Below are 18,049 nucleotides of genomic sequence, written 5' to 3' on the forward strand. Positions count from 1 at the left end.
CGTCATTTACTTCATTTATACAAAAAGTTTCCAAAAATCAGAATACAGTTCTGATGTGCTATGCTTTGAATCCTTGATTTAATGGGTTAGTGATTTACTGTGCGGTGAAAGAAAATCCATTAAGTCTGTGAACAGGGGGCTTACTGTGGTAAACCTTATTGAATCAGATGCAGCTCCTTGTTGGGTTTCTTTGTAAAGTGCCTTGAGGTCCAACATGATATTAAAAGAGACACATACAAGCAATTCAACTGGAAAATGTTGTTTGCTTTCAGACGTTTCATATTTTTTGAGGTCTCACAATTTGACTTCAGCTGCTAATACGAGAATATGGCTCTGATGTCCTGTGTGTTAACATGACTGATGAGCATGATTGGAAACAGAATGATGATGATTTGTTTTGAAAGTCAGCAGAATTTAGCAGTTTTAAATTTATGTGTTTAGTCCAGCTCTTTCAAACAGACTAGTTGCATTCAAACCAGATGGCTGTTGGCGCAAGGGCTAATGTGACCCAGGTGTGCCCAGCTGGGAATTCTGATACTCTCCTATGCCATCTTGAGGCCATCAGGCAAAACAAAACAGAGAGGACAAGAGGTGGGGGCTATAGCACACTTTTGAATGTCACACATTTGGGATAATCAAACTAGAAATAAATGAGAGAATGCTTCTGAGAGAGGCCACACATCACAAGATTCCACTATCAAAGAAGTTTGTGTTATTTTGTCGTTGCATCTGATGTTAGCGGTAAACAATATCTATAAAGTACAGAATAAGCTCAAGGATTATTTTGCAGATAATGCATTTTGTGGTACGACTACACTCTCGTATGAATCAATTTAGCAAAGCCCTACATTTTGTTCTGTCTGTCCAAGGAAAGTTACCAGAATAACAATCTGTAGATGGAGCACCCAGACAGATTGGCACATAAGCTCTATACCATCACCTTTATAATAGGAGGGAAACACTAAGAAATCTGTAGAGGTGAGATCAATTCTTAAATGTTAATAAAGACAGTTATGCAACTATACTTTCCCAACAGCTTCATTAGATTTCATAAACTGTGTACTATGTATTGATTATTTAATGATATCCATACTTGTTCACCATTCATTCATCAATCGTCTACGCTGTCACACTGCACCCATATTCCACCCTTGAGTATTTCAACTCAAGTTCCTAGATTTGCGCTACCCTTTTTCCATCCACATGGTGGAGCTATTGAGTTCTCGCACTCAGAGCCGCAGCTTAAGCTCATGTGCGCATCCCACTGACACTGTAAAGCAAGTGGTATGCTCCTCCGTGCACATTTGCATGCGTGGAATTGTTGGGATGCAGACGAAACCCCCCAACATGCGTGTTGATGACGCAATTCTCATCACATGCCGCATGCGCAGGACACAGACACGGGAGCGTGTCACGGCACTAAGGCTAGATTCACACCGCAAGTCTTAATGCTCAATTCAGATTTTGGATTTCAGATGTGGCCAATATCAGATTCCTACCCCAGTGAGGGCTACTGATAGACCCTGAACTGACACACATTTTCACAACAACAACTACAAAGACACACAGCACATAGCCAACCCACTTGGCTGACTGACTACCTTCATTTCCATCAAGTGATAGAATAACACGTGTGAAGATAATATGTGAAGTGGATTTGGCCTGGTAGTGTGGACCTCGCCTTAATGTTCAGAGAAATGCATCCTCCTCAGTTTATGACAGTTGTACTGTGTCTATTTTTTTTTTTTTTTAAGTATATTATTTGGCCTTTTTGCCTTTATTCAGATAGGACAGTGAAGATAGACAGGAAGCGAGTGGGAGAGAGAGAGATGGGGTGGGGTTGGGAAATGACCGTAGGTCGGATTCGAACCTGGGTCCCCGTGGGCACTTGGACCTGTTCATGGTATGGGTGTTGTAGCCTGTCGCGCCACAGTGCCCCCGTGTCTGTGCCTAATTAATTGTGCTTTCTTCTATTGCACGACAGAGGAAATGAGACTTTTATATAAAAAAATACATATTTATTACCACATTGTTAATCAGTGAGATACTGATTATTAGGAACACTGGAACAGCTTAGTCAAACACAATATATAATGTAAGTACATATAAAGAAAATCAAATACTGTATATTGCTATTTACAATAGTTATAAAATAAACAATAGATTATATAAACATTGTGCATTTCATACATGCAAAGGCTAACTTTAGAGCACATATATACAGATACTGCCCTCTGTCCTTCATAAAGGAAATAGGAGGAATCTGAGGTGAAGGGTTTTCACAACACATCCTATACGCTGTCCTTAACATGTACAGCACTTGTGTGTTTTTTTTACTGTCAAATTGGGACACCATGTCTGACTCTTGGCCCACATTTCCAGATACCGTATCTGTTTGCTTAAGTCAGAGCTCTTCTCCCGGCCATGCAGGGCCACAGAGCACGTCTAGCTGCGGAGATCCACATGGCAGTGTGAGAGTTACCTTTGCCCTCCCAGTCCCATGGGCCCCTCACAGCTGTGGTGGGCAGACATGGCCCCAGGTCCTGGGAGAGGTCACCCATCTACAACGGCCTCGTGTGAGGAATTCAGCTGAATAGATCGGGCCTTTGTGGCCCCCTGTCTATTGCACCAATACATGTATCATTATGATTATTATAAAACTGACTTTAGGTGATCCTGGAGACACCAAGGTCACTGTTTATGACTTTTAACCAGAATTACAAGAGTTGTGTTCCTTCACCTGCAGAATCCTCTGGTGTCTACCACCTTTGGTCTTTAGATGCACATACTATGTGGCCCTTTGAACATCCAAAGGGTGTCTCTATCTAGGTATCAGAGTAAGTGCAGTACTTGGTACTGATACAGCTCTGAGGATAGCAGCAAACAGATCTTCTACTGTTCTAATCAAGTATACTAAAACCTTTGGTATAATTTAGGTTGCAAACAGAATAAAGCAAGCCTATTTACTACAGAGCACAGGGCTCCGAGATGATGTCTGACACCGTGTCTGAGGCTCAGAGTCTCAGGCTGCCGCTGTGCATCGGGTCTGTGCTCTGGTAGATGCCGTTTTCCCGTCGGCAGTGGTGGTGGCAGGCGCAGGTGTTGATGAACATCATGGGCCTCTTGATCACCCTGTTGTCGGGGCAGGCAAACTTCACCTGCGCTGTCTTGGTGCTGTGAGGGGTGCAGCAGCGCCCGTCGGTGCAGAGGCCGCAGAAGCGCGGGCGGTAAGCCTGGACACTAGTGCAGTTCTTGAAGGAGAAGTGGGTGGCTTTGGGGGTCCTTTTGGTCTTCAGGCAGGCGCCCTCTGTCTGAAATCACAAAAGAGGAGCTCAGGCCAACTGTGATATGACCAGCCAAACAAAGCTGGCACACATTGCATCAGATGTCAATTATTGTGCTATGCACATGTTTTGTGAGATAGTATAGTTCAAGCTATGACATTTTTAAGATGTTCTACAAAATAAAAACGCCATTTCATATCTAAGTCTGTTGTTTTGTTTCCCCTTACTGTTGGTATCTAGCCATTTCAGTTCTCTTCTCCATATAAATATATTATTGTATATGAAATATAGGCCTATTGAAGTTATTATTAAATATATTTTGTGCTAAGATGGAATGGTACATATTAGGGATCACATTGCAATATAAACTCAATGACCTAAATGCTGATTTAGTGTATTGTTACCTTCACGTCGGTTGGCTCTGTCTTCATGTCACAGGGTCGGACCATGCACAGCCGGCTCTGCTTGACCATCTCACAGCGCTGGTTCTTGTTGGTGACCCTGGTGGACACCCCCATGCCACAGGTCCGAGAACAGGCTGACCATTCGGTCGTCTGCTCGATGCAGTTCACGCTGGGGTCCCAAGCATCAAAGCCCACCGTATCCTCCTGTCTGTAGGCTGTCGCAGACAAGGCAGAAGACCCCTGGTCAGTACTTGGGTAAACAGTGTGGACATAATCAAAAGATGTGTTCACCAGTTTTACGAACAAATTAGGCTCAAAAGGAACCCAGAGAGGTCTGCAGGTAGAAGTGTTGACACTGTGGACATCCTCGCGTCATGGTTCACACACTCGCACCACAACACACACACTCCTCTTACCCCAGAGTACACAGAGTGAGTCTCTCACTCCGGTGACAGTGACGTTAAAGGGAGAGGGAGAGGGAGAGGGAGTGAGGAGGTCAGCTCACCGGCCATGGCGAAGCCCCCGAGGGCGCTGGCCTCCTGCTGGGGATCACACACCCACTTTTCACAGCACTCGCCCGGCACCTGGACCCGCCGCGGGAATGGGCAGTCTGGACCTGGCAGCATCACGTCCAGGTTGCAGCGAGGCACGCAGGCCATCTGGCCGTCCCGGCAGGTGCACTGGTATTTGCAGCTGGGGAAAAAAGTTTCCCCGTTCTGGTAGATAGAGCCATCAAGGACACACATATCTCCCTTGTGGGCTGTGGGGGGAAATATGTATCTCAGTGTTAGAACATCAATCTATGCACAGTACTCATGATTCAGACAGGATTTTTGCTGGTAATGGCTGGAGGTTCATTTTTTGTGAAATGAAATATAATAAAATGCCCTTTAAATATTGATAATTATGATGAACAAGGAACTAATGCCTCTTTATTACAATGTTAGATCCTTTATACATCACACTTAGCCTGTCTCTCATAAGAATGTATTTTGAAATAATGTCATCTGTATCGTGAATCATTTATCGTGAATACATCGATGCTTACATATCCATTATAATTACGCGACATGATATGAAAGTTCTGATGATAGAATGATAAAAGGTATCCTTACCTGCACACACGCCGGTCCTCTTGTGCGCGCCCGCGCCATAATCACACCGTAGACCCTTCCGCATGTCACACGGATTGAGCTCGGAGCAAGTCTCTCCTACTTGTCGTGCACAGACCAGACAACACGCGCAGTCATCGAGAACCAATGGAACTCCGCGCGCGCACATTGGTGGCTCTTCAGGACATCGGCACCGTGATGGACATACCTGCGCCCATGCCAGGACGCCCAACGCCACCTACAAATACACATACCTTTATAACCAAATTCATACATTTACATTCACCCTATTATGACCACAAAACGAAACAAGTTGATATCGATTTTAACTTGTTTTGAATCCGACGGTCCACTTCTTTGTAGTTTATTTACCTGTGCATACAAGGAGAAAATTATCACTCTTGGCATCTTCTTTCAGTGTGCAATTTTTGTTATGCTTCTTTGCAAATTATCAGCTCATCTGTTACGCGGCAAATCCTTTGGTGAATGGGCCAGACTCTTTCAAAAGAATTTATACTGCTGTTCGACTTAGCGAGGAGGTGACGATGCCTTGAAAAAATCTTATGCTGTGGAGATAGTCGGGCAGCCCATTGGCCCGTGTTGCTCTCATTTGCCCTGTATTTACACAGAGTTTAACTCAGAATTTTCCCACTAAAGTAAAAGTGGGCTCAAGTGTTCAATAGGCTGGGAGCCTCATTTCGTTTTTAGTTTCAGAACTGTTTCAAATAATGTCCCCATGTATAGAAATATTAAATACCACATTATATATTCCAATTAAATACCACATTATTAAATTGCAAATACATATTCAGCTGACACTCTGATATGCATGTGATGAGTTTCTGTAGATGATGATGAGAAGCCTACATGATCCCTTTTCAACAGTTTGTGATTAACACACAATTACAAAAACATGTATAGCTGATGAGTTGAATTCGTTTTGGCAATGAAGGACATAATTTTGTCTTCAGTGTATTGGTGGGTGAGGCATGAGAGTCTACATATCCAGATTCTTGGGCCACTCAAATCAACTCACTTGGGCTCTCCATAATTAATGTGAGTAATGTACGGTCACTTCATTAACTGATTGCATGGTTGTATCTGATGTCCTTCCCCTCAGTGTCCTGAGGATGTATCAATTCTAATCAGAGGTGGAGCTCATGAATGATGAGATCATTTGATTTTAAGTTGTTGAGACACATTAATGACCTAAAATACTGTATTCTTTTATCCATGCAAAACATGCTTGGTTGTTTTTCTCACCATTCACAACAGTAGCTACATAGTATCAGTAAGAGGATGCTTAATATGGTGATGTCATGGCTGGGTGTCTGCAATGCTTGAATACTCCCGGCGCCACCGAGTCCAGCCCCAGAGATGGGCGACAGCCATGTTGGCCCAGACATCTTCAGAGAGATTACGAGGAGCCAGGTCACCCACTCTGTCAGTGTCCCACCTAGACTCCTGAGACATTGATTCCTGTATCATTGGGAATGGCACATGTGGTCAAATAGCATGACATCATGGTAACGTAATATTTGAATATTATTATTATAATGTAATCTGAAGTTGCCTCACTATATAAAAAGATGCCTTCTGCAGAACAGTATCATGGGTAGTTCAGGCGATAATTATAAATTATGCGGTTGTTATTCTTACCACTACCTGAACTTGTTTTTCCACCCACTTAGTCATATCTTCTACAGTTAACATTGTACAGTTTGTCATGTTTGTCACATTTCATTATATTCACATTATCACAACAGTTGTGTTATGGAACTTGAGCTTGTGTGTAACTTAACAAGCATGTTTGGCCCAGACTCTATTGGCTTAGTGGGGTGTTGTTTCATGAAAATGTTCAGATTCAACTTTAGCCCAGATTTTCTAATGCTCATTATAATACATTGATGTGAAAAAAATTCAAATCAAGCCCGAACCCCCCAAAATTGCCTTTTCAACCCTGAAAACGTGTGTTTTTTGCCAACTTTCAAAGTACATAGTGGATTTATGTTCATGCTGGGTCCTTTAAAGGTATGTCATGAGGCATGCAATGCTGTAAGAATACTTTGCACTACAAAGAGTGTAGTGTCAAGGTCATATTATAGGTCAAAGGTCACAAAAATGGCTCAAAATGCCTATTTTGGCAAAAAAAAACACAATATTCTAACATTTTGTTAAGTTCAATGTAGAGAAATGTTCATTGTGGGCCCTTTGATGGTCTTTCATGTGGTATGTCATGCCATGAGAATAGTTTGCATTATAAAATATCCTATTTCAAGGTCATATTAAAGGTCAAAAGTCACCCAAAATGCTCTAGAATTACATTCAATAAGAAACATTAAGCAGAGATCATTACAATGCACAATGTAAAACAAAGTTGATCTCAGTCATAATGTTCTTCATGGTTCACTTCAGCTTGAACAGTGGAGATGTTTTACGAGGAGATATATACGCAAATGCTGATAACACTGTGGCATAACTTCTCTATCACTGTCATTGCTGTCAGTGTCCGTGGCAACGTGTACTTTTGCTCAGTTGCAGGGTTGTATGTATCATCAAAGTCCTTCCACTCGGCGGCCATATTGCAACGCTTTTTGATTGGCACGATGTCTTCACAACACACCATATGATTGGCTAAATGTATTCACATCACACCACATGATTGGCTCAATGTATTCACATGTCGACGTTTTGCAGAGGAAGGGGTGGGATATGTGTAGACAACAAACTAAGCCCATGCATTTCTATGGAGGATTTTTTGAGTGCTGTGTCTCCTCATTAGAAAGTCTCTGGTATCATCTGCTGTATTTACCTGCTCTGAGATACTATCAGTAGATGCAGTGGTGGTCTCTATGGTTGCCTCCCCCATAGCTTCTTCGTATGTTGACCCAACCAATGCTGTATCAGCCCTCTTCCGCTCCTCTTCCTTGTTCTGCATGGCCTCCAGGGCCTTTTCCCTCGCATTCTTTCATTCCATTGTTCACTCCCACTTTCTATCAACCTGCTCCTCACAGTAACCTTTGCGGTCATTACGCATGGAATGCAAGAACTGCCATTCCTCATCCCCCATCTTGACCCCAAAAAGGTGTTCTTGGGACTCTTGTGCTCGTTTCTCACTTCGTTTGGACTGTGGCCAATTCATATTGGCGAGGAAGCGGGTATACTGTAACGGCTTCTACACACAGTTCCATCAGCGCAAGCTATGCAAATGACTTGAAGTATAACCGTAATTTGATTGGTTGGTGCCGTCCGTTGATTGGCTTGATTGGCCGGTGCAGCAACAGCTAAACTTCTCAACGCGAGCGACGGGAGAAACGCGACGCAACGGACCCACAATTTAGTTCGGCAACGGATGACGTAAGCCCACGTAAAGTGAATGGGATGCGTCTCCAGCACTGCAACGCTCGCAACTGTGTGTAGCAGCCGTAAAGGTCTTCAATTATGCTGGCAATGTATTGTTCCCCAATGGTATATATGTTGCAGAACAACCAGTGGTCTTTTAAAGCAGAGGCGAGAATCTTTGCCGCCATAGACCTGGTTCGCAGGACTTTACCGGCCCTTGCAGGGCGAAGAAGATACATCATGCACATGAGGGAGGTCAGATGCTTCCATATAGGCCACATCTTCAAGTTCCTTCTTGGATTTTGACCTTGTTCCATGAATACAAATCGCCATTGTTAATTTGTCAGTGCTGGACATGCCAAACTTCAATTATGGTGAATGTGGGTTTTGTCACTGAATTACAGCCACATCACATGAGACTGTTTTTCAGAAACAAAATATCTTAACTTATATGACACTTAAATTTTCAGTTCAGTAAATTGCCAGTAGTGTGACGCATTTTAACGAGAATCATGATTTGATAAAGTGTGGGAATGTTATTGATTTTTTTGGGGAAAAAAGGCATTTTGGTGACCTTTCACCTACAATATGACCTTGACATTAGACTTTTCACTGTGCAAAGTACTCTTACGATATGACATGACACATATGAGATCATTAAATGGTCCATCATGAAAATATTTAATGTTATATTAATATAATATATAATGTTGTAATAGGCCAAAAGTGGGAAAGCTGTGGGAAAGCTGTGAAATATGGCAAATTATTATTTATTAATAAAAAATTATTTCAGGGTTGGAAGAAATTTTCAAAAAAAAAACAGGAGTGCTTAAAACATCTTGTTGCATCAGGAAATCAGGGCTATTGTGGTATTTGGTATTAACACCCCCAGTCTTAGTTAAAGTGGCTCAAGAGATTTAAAGTTCCTCGTGGAATTCTGGACTTGTACGATATTCAGGAGTTGGAGGAATGGGCCTTGGGTTGTTTAAGTCTGTGGTTCTGGCCCTAATCCTGGTAGCAGCTGATCTGTTGCCATTGTCTGCCTGGTGCGATGTCCCCCTGACATGATTCACAGCTTCTCAAACACTTCCACATTGTGAGCTGAAAAATGTGCCGCTCCGCAGGTCTGTGTTTGCTGACAGTGTCTGCACCGGGCCGTCCAATGGCACACGCGGCTTGGGTGCCAAAGCTTGCGCATGCCTAAGCTCTTCAGTAGCCTAGCCCCTGCTCAGGGAGGCCCTGACTAAGGACACTTTTGGACTAAAACTGAGGAGCTCTCAGGAGCTTAATAGTAGGCAATATCACTCCCTCTAAATGTACTTTATCGATCATCCTTGATCAGTCTTTACTACGCATATGTAGTGACATGAAGATAATATCCTGATGTGTGATATATTCATGGCCACTTAATTGTTGCTGTAAATAAGCATGGTCATACAAATATGTGTCACTCATATTTACATGCATGCACTATGATATTAACACGTCGGAATTTTAATTAATGGGCTTGATATTTCATGCAGTGGACTTACTTACTGGACATATTTAATTAACATTGAATAGCATCATTTTAGTAATGTCAGTATGAAAATATTAGGGGTTAAGCTTTTATTTCAAGCAGTATATTTATAGTTTAAGAAATTAATTCAGGAATATAAAGAAAATGGTTTTTTTTAGATAAGATTATAAGATTGGAAAATAAATCTCACTTTAAAATGACATCCATCAATTCTATTCAAGAATGTAAGATTGACTTTTGGCCAAGCCAAATCCTCTGGAACGGTTTCAGCACTCAGGTTCAGGGAAGATATGCAGTCGATAGAACTATTCTGTAGGAGTGTGGTCGGAAGTCTACCTACGCACATTTATGTGTCCCGTGAAATATTTCTGGGGGTGATATGTGTGGTCAGAGAGAGTGCGAGAAGCCTGGTGAATAATAGTGAACACGTCTGGGCGCTCTCGCTGTTGGAATCTGTTCAGACAGACTGTCTGCGCTGCTTACGCGTGGCCAGAAGCACTCCATGTGAAAATATACTGCCCCGAGCTGCGGTGGACATAGGAAGTCCGTTGGTCTGGGTGCTCCATGTATGACTGGTGGATTGGACCCAAAGAGATTATTTATTCTGGGAAAATATTTTAGAGCTTGCCAGGGTGACTGCAGAGATTAGTGTGTGTAGTCTGCCGTAATTTGCCATTTATTGATATGCCACCATCTCAAAGGTTGGCAGAGGCAAGCAGGATGTTGCCATTTATTTAAATCAAGTCATAATGTCAGAAATGTCTAATCTGTCCCTGCGTCCTTAAAAATGATGACCCCTGCTCATCATACCTGTCAACATTTAGCTTTCCAAAAACGGGAGATTTTTTTTTTTGTTGGGGCACAAGTTCAGTGTATCAACAACACTCAATAACAGTTTATGTGATGTGTTAATCAATTAAATTCCCAACAATTTCACAACAGCTAGTTCTGGAGTAGGCCATTCAACTAGCCCGCTTGCTTGCGACGAGACTCAGGCTGGGCAGTCGGCACCCGCTTCCTTATTTGGGTTTTGGGTTGCCAGGTTTTAGCCTATGACAAAACGGTTGAAATTGAAACTAAGTGATCGTGTATGTGTAGGCTGTATTTCATGCACAATCTGGCAAGCTGAATGGATCAATGATTTTAAAATGAAGTTTGATGGCCATGCAAATTACGGGAGTTTTCCGGGAGAATTAACAAAACGGGAGGGTGCTGGGAGATGACCTTGAAATACGGGAGAAACCCGGGAAAAACGGGAGTGTTGACAGGTATGCTGCTCATAGTAGACTGTACTCCAGTGATCAGCCTTGGTCAGTCTTTACTTGAGCATGTAATGACTATCAACTAGTGACATGAAGGCATTGTCTTGATGTATGATATAACCATGGCCATTTAGTTGTTGCTGTAAACAAACAGTTATACAAAAATACATAATTCCTATGTGCATGCATGTATTATGTTATATGCTGTATTCAGTAGAACACGATCTGTGTGTGTTTGGATGGATTGAAAGCCTGAATGCTCCTTGCTGGTTATCAGGCCTGAATCAGAATGAATAGGCTAGATGTGGTCTGGGCTTCATATTGGACTTACATGGCGCCTTCAGGTAGACTACATTATCTGCTTTGCCAGATTGTCACATTGTGAATTCACTCCTACAGCCACCCACCCCCCCCCCTCCACTCTCCAACTTAGCAAGTCAGGACAGCAGACTGAGAAGGCTTACATGGCTGAGTGATTAAATTAAACTTCGCTCCATTTACATTTCTGTGTGCCAAAGGCCGTGTTCCTCCAGATGAACAGAGCAGATTTGCTGGAGAGTAATGAGGCGCTGCACAATCACTTTAAGAGCAACTGGCAAGATACTACTGCCTACAGAGTAATGTACAGAGTTATTCATTTAGCAGATGCTTTTTTTTAAAGCGACTAAGGGCCTCCTTACACCAAACAACTGACAAGATTTGGAAAAGATTCTTGAAAGACTGCAGAAGAAAAGAAAGAAGTATTTTGAGTAAAGCTTGAATTTCCCTTTTCAGTCCTTGGTCCATGAGTATGTGGTGCTTGAAGCATTTCAGTGATTAATCATATATGTGATGATATAAGTGAGCTAAAGCATTTGTAGTTGTATTGAGTTGTATTTTAAAGAGGAAATAAAAAAAATGCATTTTTTTTTATTATTGTTTTAAACTCTATACAACTTTCATAACACCTAATGTTAAAGCATGGTGTGTAAGTAAAACGACCCCCTTTAGCACTCTGAACATGATATATATTTCAGTCTGAAGTTCAAAAACTGCTAGTTGTTCCAAAACATTTCCATGGTCTTTTCTTCTCCTAATCCCATGGTAAGAAGGACACTTTCCCTTCACTGCTGTCAAACAAGTTGGAAAAGGAAAACATCTTGGAACTGACAGGCATATCCAACTATAGCCAAAAACAGCCTGCTCAATCTTGGGAGGTGTGTGACAACTTTTAAAATTCCAACATTCTCCATAGGTCTATGGAAGAATTTGTACTTAACAGCTCATTTAATGGTAGAATGTACAAGCATGTTTTTCCTGGAAAAAAAAACTGACCAGGCTGTGAGGTCATCTCAGGAGATGATGCCTGACCACTGGGAGGTCAAAGGTCAACAGAGGAGGAGGAGCAAGGGCCCAAAGTGTGTGAGGTCTGTGTGTGTGTGTGTGTGTGAGAGAGAGTTTGTGTATGAGGATGTGGTCCCTCTCCCTTTTTAGTAATTCAGCTACGTGCCTCTGTAAATCTCTGAGAAGAATTGGATTTGTTCTTAAACTGTCTGCCAAATCAACCACCAAGTTTATTTATGGTGAATCTCCAGTCTGGAGGATGAGTCAGCACACACACAGTCAGTCTTACCCTGGGGGTGGCTGAGGGGTGGAGAGTGGTAAACACAGATCTGTAACAGAACAATGTTTGAGATTCCATCTTTATATTTGGCTGATACAGTTTTGAAAGACAAAAAATAAAAAACAGATATGAACGCATCCTATAGTCCTTTTGAAAGAAAGATTTTGGTCTCGCTGCCACATTCTGTGAAGAGTGAAACATCTCCTTGGCATTTTGGATTCCACTTCACAAGGAATGACCCCTGGTTTGCGGGTTACTATTGTGATGTCCCAGACTGGATGTTTTAGGAATCTGGGAAGTGATTTCAAGCGTGACATTTGTTTTCACTGCACATGGTGTGGAGCAGTCCACACAGGGATCTCAGAACACTTTTGGGCAACAAAAACAAGCAAATTTATGAGCTAATTTTACTATTATTTGTAGAGCCACTGGCTGGCTTGACAAACAGAACAGTGTCTGAAGGGAGGGTTGGGTTTTCTCAACAGCGCTACCCTAGTGTCATTGGGCATAACTTCAAATACAGGCCTGGATCAATGACCTTAATGTTCTCCCAGTTGTTCCTCTTTGAATCTTTAGCTGAGACAATAATGCCTTAAAGGGACACCAGGCAAGCTTGATGCTTTTTCTCTACGAAACTCCGCCTCGCTCGGTCTGAAGCTCTTTTCCTTTTCTTTGCATCTTCTGTCAAGTGTTTTCGCTGCTTCTTCGCTGGCTCTGCCATTATACACACGTTTGCAACAATCACTAGCGTTTCGTTAGCCTGCCTCTGTGCTGTATGCAGGTTGTAAACTGATCCTGCTTCGGTCGGCGGATAGGATACACTGAACTTGCAAGCGGGATATTCTTCCTACAGGCAGTAGGGGCGGGCGAGAGAGTCTTCATTCGCCCTGTAATGAGTCATTTAACCATATACCGACTTACGAAGATGAGTAATTAACACGAAAATGTTGCCTGGTATCCCTTTAACAACTGTTTATGTGTTGTTCAAGTTGTTGTTCTTGTGCCCCTGTAGTCACATCTAAATATCGTTCAAATATTTGGCACTGATTGGTATTTAGCCAATACTTTGAATAGCCATTACTATTTTTGAATAGCCATATGTTTTACACTGTTTTCTCAAAGCATATCTCTAAATATTGAAATGGTTTCACATCAAATTATCATTGGCAAAGTGCCCATGAAGCAAGGTTTTAGCATTTCACAGAGATAGTATGTTTTGTATACTGTAAATAAAAGTCACAGTGTCTTGGAAAGCCATTAGTGTGTTAAAGCTTGCTTGACACTGACATTACTGAAGTATCTTAACCAGAGCCGACAGTAACGGAGTACATTTACTTGAGTACAGTACTTGAGTACAATTTTGAGGGATCTGTACTTTACTCGAGTATCATTTTTGGGGAGTACTCATGACTTTACTCAAGTACCTTTGAGAGGCAAATATTGTACTCTTTACTCCACTACATTTCTATCCATAACCGTGAGTTCCCGTTACTACTTCTAAAAAAAAAGGAAAAAAGAAAAATCTCGGAAACCCTCAATTTGTTGTTTCCCTCTCAAACGTGATTGGATTGTGCAGGCGCCAATGATTGGGACAGCCTATCAGCAATCACCTTCAGCTTTCCGCCAAAGTCAACTCCATGGTCAGATTTAGATAAGAGACTAAACCATGGACCTAAACAATGGATGAAGACGCAGCAGGTCCATCCCGGGAATGTGCCAACCTGTGGCCCCACCTCGCCAGACTATTTAAATTTTCTGAACAAGTTAATGATAGTTTTCGCTTCAAGTGTTTCAATTACAAAATAGTATTTTGTATTTGAAATACGTATTTTAAATACATGTATTAGAAATACTGCCCATCCCTGGCAACATGGTAATAAGATGAAAATGACTTGCTTTTACTTTAAATTCCTTTTACATTCTCCAAGGTATTAACATTAACATTTTTCATAACTCAATGTAGGACGTTTCTGTACATATATGTAAGCACCGTGGCAGTAGTAATGCAATATTTAGAAAATGTAGGCTACTCTTGTACTCTTGATACTCAAGTACTTTCAAAAACAAGCACTTCAGTACTTTTACTAAAGTAGACATCTGACTGTTGTACATTTACTTGTACTTGAGTAAAATTTAGCAAAGGGTATCTGTACTTTTACTCAAGTAATGAAGCTGTGTACTCTGTCCGCCTCTGGTCTTAACTGATAACTGTAATAAAGAGTATGTGATAGGATAATTCTAAACATAAAAAAAAACATGCACTATGCTTGATGCTTGACTGATTGTACGGTGTGTAAATTGAGATATTGAGGGTCACAGACTGGCGGTATGTGGGCCGCACTGGCCACATGGTGCTACAGACGTTTGTTCTCCGCAACTCTACATCCTGTTCACCTCAGGAAACACTGACCACAAGTTCCAGACACACTTCCATGTGATCTGGCACACGATGTTGAGGCAGCAGCAGAGGAGCAAGCCCAGTTTCCGACAGTTCTTACCTCAGCACCCCAGGCCACTGCCAGGCACTGAAGAATCTCTTTTTGCTCTACGTGAAGTGAAGTGAAAGTGACGTGACGTCTCTGGTCAGTTGATTTTGCATTTGTGATCATCACAACAGAGAACATCAAACAAGCCAACAAAACACACAAGTGAACAAAGACAAGTAACAAGCAAGCAAGTAAACAAACCAACATACAACAGTAAAAACTGTGTGAGACTGACCCCTTTCATCTTTTCTGTCTAAACATATTTTAAAGAAAAAACATTATCATTATGTTCTTTTTGTTTCAATTTAATACAATGTTATTATTATGTATTTATATAATATAAATTTTACATTTCTGTGTAGCAGGTGTATACTAAACATGTTGGCATGTATCGGTGCTTGAATTGATTAAATCTGTCTTATTCCTCTGATGCAGTATACATTGTAGTATCAATGTATATGCCAGGAGTGTCATAAATCACTGTTGACTTTTTACTCTTCAACAAAGACGGAGTGAACAATTATCTTTGTGCTCAACACAAGGAGAAAAGATCCTCATGTTTTTAATATCCATCAAACCTTGATTTGATGTTGAACGGTGAAGAATATTGATTCAACACACAAATATAAGATTGCAATAAGACTAAGCAATTTACTATGATCAGCAAAGTAAACCTACGAAACGCAATGTCTGAAGTAGGCAACCAGATAAATAGCTCAGTAGCTATATTACCAACTGAATATTATCTATCATCCTTCTTCAGCATGATTCAGTAGTTTAGGATGCGTCTGACTACCTGTAGACTGCTGAGTGTCAGGACATCTTAATGTATTTGTTATGGTCCAGTGAAACTGCAAAAGTGTGGTGTTAAAACTTGGATTCAAACTTGCAGTATGGGTTAGTATGCAACACTGTGACCTCTCAGGAATCCCACTCTATTTTTGTTCCTTTAGAAGTCCTTCTCCTTGACCTTCCTCAAACGAGCCTGTCGTGTAGGCCGAGAGTGACCCTGCATTGTGACGCACACACAGCTATGCCATGTTTGCCTTGGATAATGCCAGATAAAAGGTCAGGAGCGTTTGATGTGCTAGCCGGGCTCATTAAATCCCAATTGGAGGAATGTAGCACCTGAACAATGGCACAGGCCTGGGCCTTGGTTGTCCATTAACAAGCTGTCACCCTGTGGAAACTGATCTGGAATGCCGAGGTCTCCTAGGAGAGGGGCAGAAACGCCTGGCTGAAATGTGGAGGTGCGTCTTCCGCGGGCCACAATTTACGGCACATTCAGTTGGCTGTTTACCCAGGTCTTGTGAGTTGCATTGAGAAAAGAGATTTACAGGTATGCAGATCGACCATAAGCACTGCTTGCAGAATTCTCAGCAAAGCTTGGGCCAAAGGGTATCTCCTACAGCTATACCATAACCTTTCAGCTATGTCGAGTTACAGAAACTGTAGCCTTAAGCTGTTCTAGCTATCAGCTGGTTGTGCATTTTTTACCTTTTTAAGGCCTGTGTGTTCGTGGCAATGCTGAAGGTTCCAGAGGTTTTGGCCAGTTGAGTGTCTGCACAAACATCTCCAACTGTCTCTCAACGTGTGCTCCTGTGCTTTGCAGCCGTGGCCTGGGTGAACATCAAATATGTCTGTTGTTGTGGGCCAAAACTCTTTAGCCACACTGGAATGATGTGCACAAACACAAAAGGTCATCTCTGGTGCTGAACAACAGTCGTCTGGTCCAGGTATTCCAAAAGACGTACGTAAGAAGTAAAATCTTGGGTAAAAGTTAATGACTCACCATGTGTAAGTATGTGGCATCTCAAAAGGTTATAATATATATAAAACTTTTTGTATTTCTTTGCCATCAGTTTTCATTTGTGAGATTATCAGCATAATCTGCATATGGACAAGCAATTTCCTGTCTATAACCTCTGTGGTTTTGACTTAACTCTGTGGTTTTGACTTTTTAAAATTCCCCATTTTGCTCAATGGGTCCCGGGAGTCAAAGGAGCAAAGATAACTAGTCTGCTAAATTTGACGACACGCTGCCAATGCCACAAATGTCACCAAGGAATCTAAAAGATAAATGAAACTTGCTTTAAGCAATCTAACTTCCTTTCCTTTAACGATAGCTTCTCAGTCACAAATACGTAAATAAACTCTCACACGTGCAAAGACATACTGTGTATAGAGCATTTCAACAGTAAACAAACATTAAGTTGTCTGTCACAGATTGTAACTCTAACAATATTCAAATCTGGGAAGGGATTTTTGTTTGTTCAGCTCAGCTAACATAACCAATTATCCTTCTTATCGTTATCAGTGAATCATCAAAAGTCCCCATCTTACACTGGTAAATAATGAACACTTAACATTAGGTTCTCTGGAGTAAAAAGCCGGGTAATAAAGACCTCAGGCTACACATTCCCTGGCAAAGCTATCCGTCTGTGTGAGTGTCCTCTGCTGGTAAAATGCTGTAATTTACCACCATATTTACCGCACACTGATTTAGTCACTTTAGCAAAAAATGTAAGCATGCTGACTCACAGGCACAGACACAAGTGCTACACAGTTGCTGTGTTTACTCTCCTCCAGCAGGAAAGCACTGTTCTGCTTGTGGTCTTATAAACTTCTGCTCCGTGCCATCTCTAAGAATAGGTCAAGGATTCAGTTCTCTTACTAATGCAAGGACTGACTTGTGAATTTTTGCATTGATCTCTGTCTCTGACTTAGAAATGACAAAAAAATATAAACAGGATATAAAATATTTTCAAGTTTACACATAAATTATGAAACTGAACTAGAACTACACCATACTTCTTGGTTATATCAAAGTCATTGCCTTTGGTTGAACTCCTTATGGTCAGGTTACATCATCCATTATCAAGATGGAAAAATGTGATTCATGATAGAGGACGCCAGACTATGAGTTTCTGCCAACACTGGGGTCTAATGTCGAAATATCTGTGATATCAACGTGGGACATGTAACAGTCACACTGAGATTGTGGAGATACCAATATATTAAACAAGGAGAAGACAAA

The 18,049-nt window shown here is 41.5% G+C and overlaps 1 protein-coding gene across 1 annotated transcript; it reads right to left on the reverse strand.

The window, feature by feature from the left end:
• Positions 1-2,001: 2,001 nt before the first annotated feature.
• On the reverse strand, positions 2,002-5,410 carry LOC125296161 (CCN family member 3-like). The gene is made up of 5 exons (XM_048245879.1): positions 5,173-5,410; positions 4,804-5,038; positions 4,194-4,448; positions 3,689-3,903; positions 2,002-3,311 (listed from the first exon to the last, which is right to left on the reverse strand). Exons 1-5 carry the CDS (start codon positions 5,206-5,208, stop codon positions 3,015-3,017), a joined length of 1,038 nt encoding a protein of 345 aa, XP_048101836.1. The 5' UTR covers positions 5,209-5,410; the 3' UTR covers positions 2,002-3,014.
• Positions 5,411-18,049: the final 12,639 nt, after the last annotated feature.

Source organism: Alosa alosa, chromosome 6 (assembly GCF_017589495.1).
Source record: "Alosa alosa isolate M-15738 ecotype Scorff River chromosome 6, AALO_Geno_1.1, whole genome shotgun sequence".
NCBI classification, from domain to species: Eukaryota; Metazoa; Chordata; class Actinopteri; order Clupeiformes; family Clupeidae; genus Alosa; species Alosa alosa.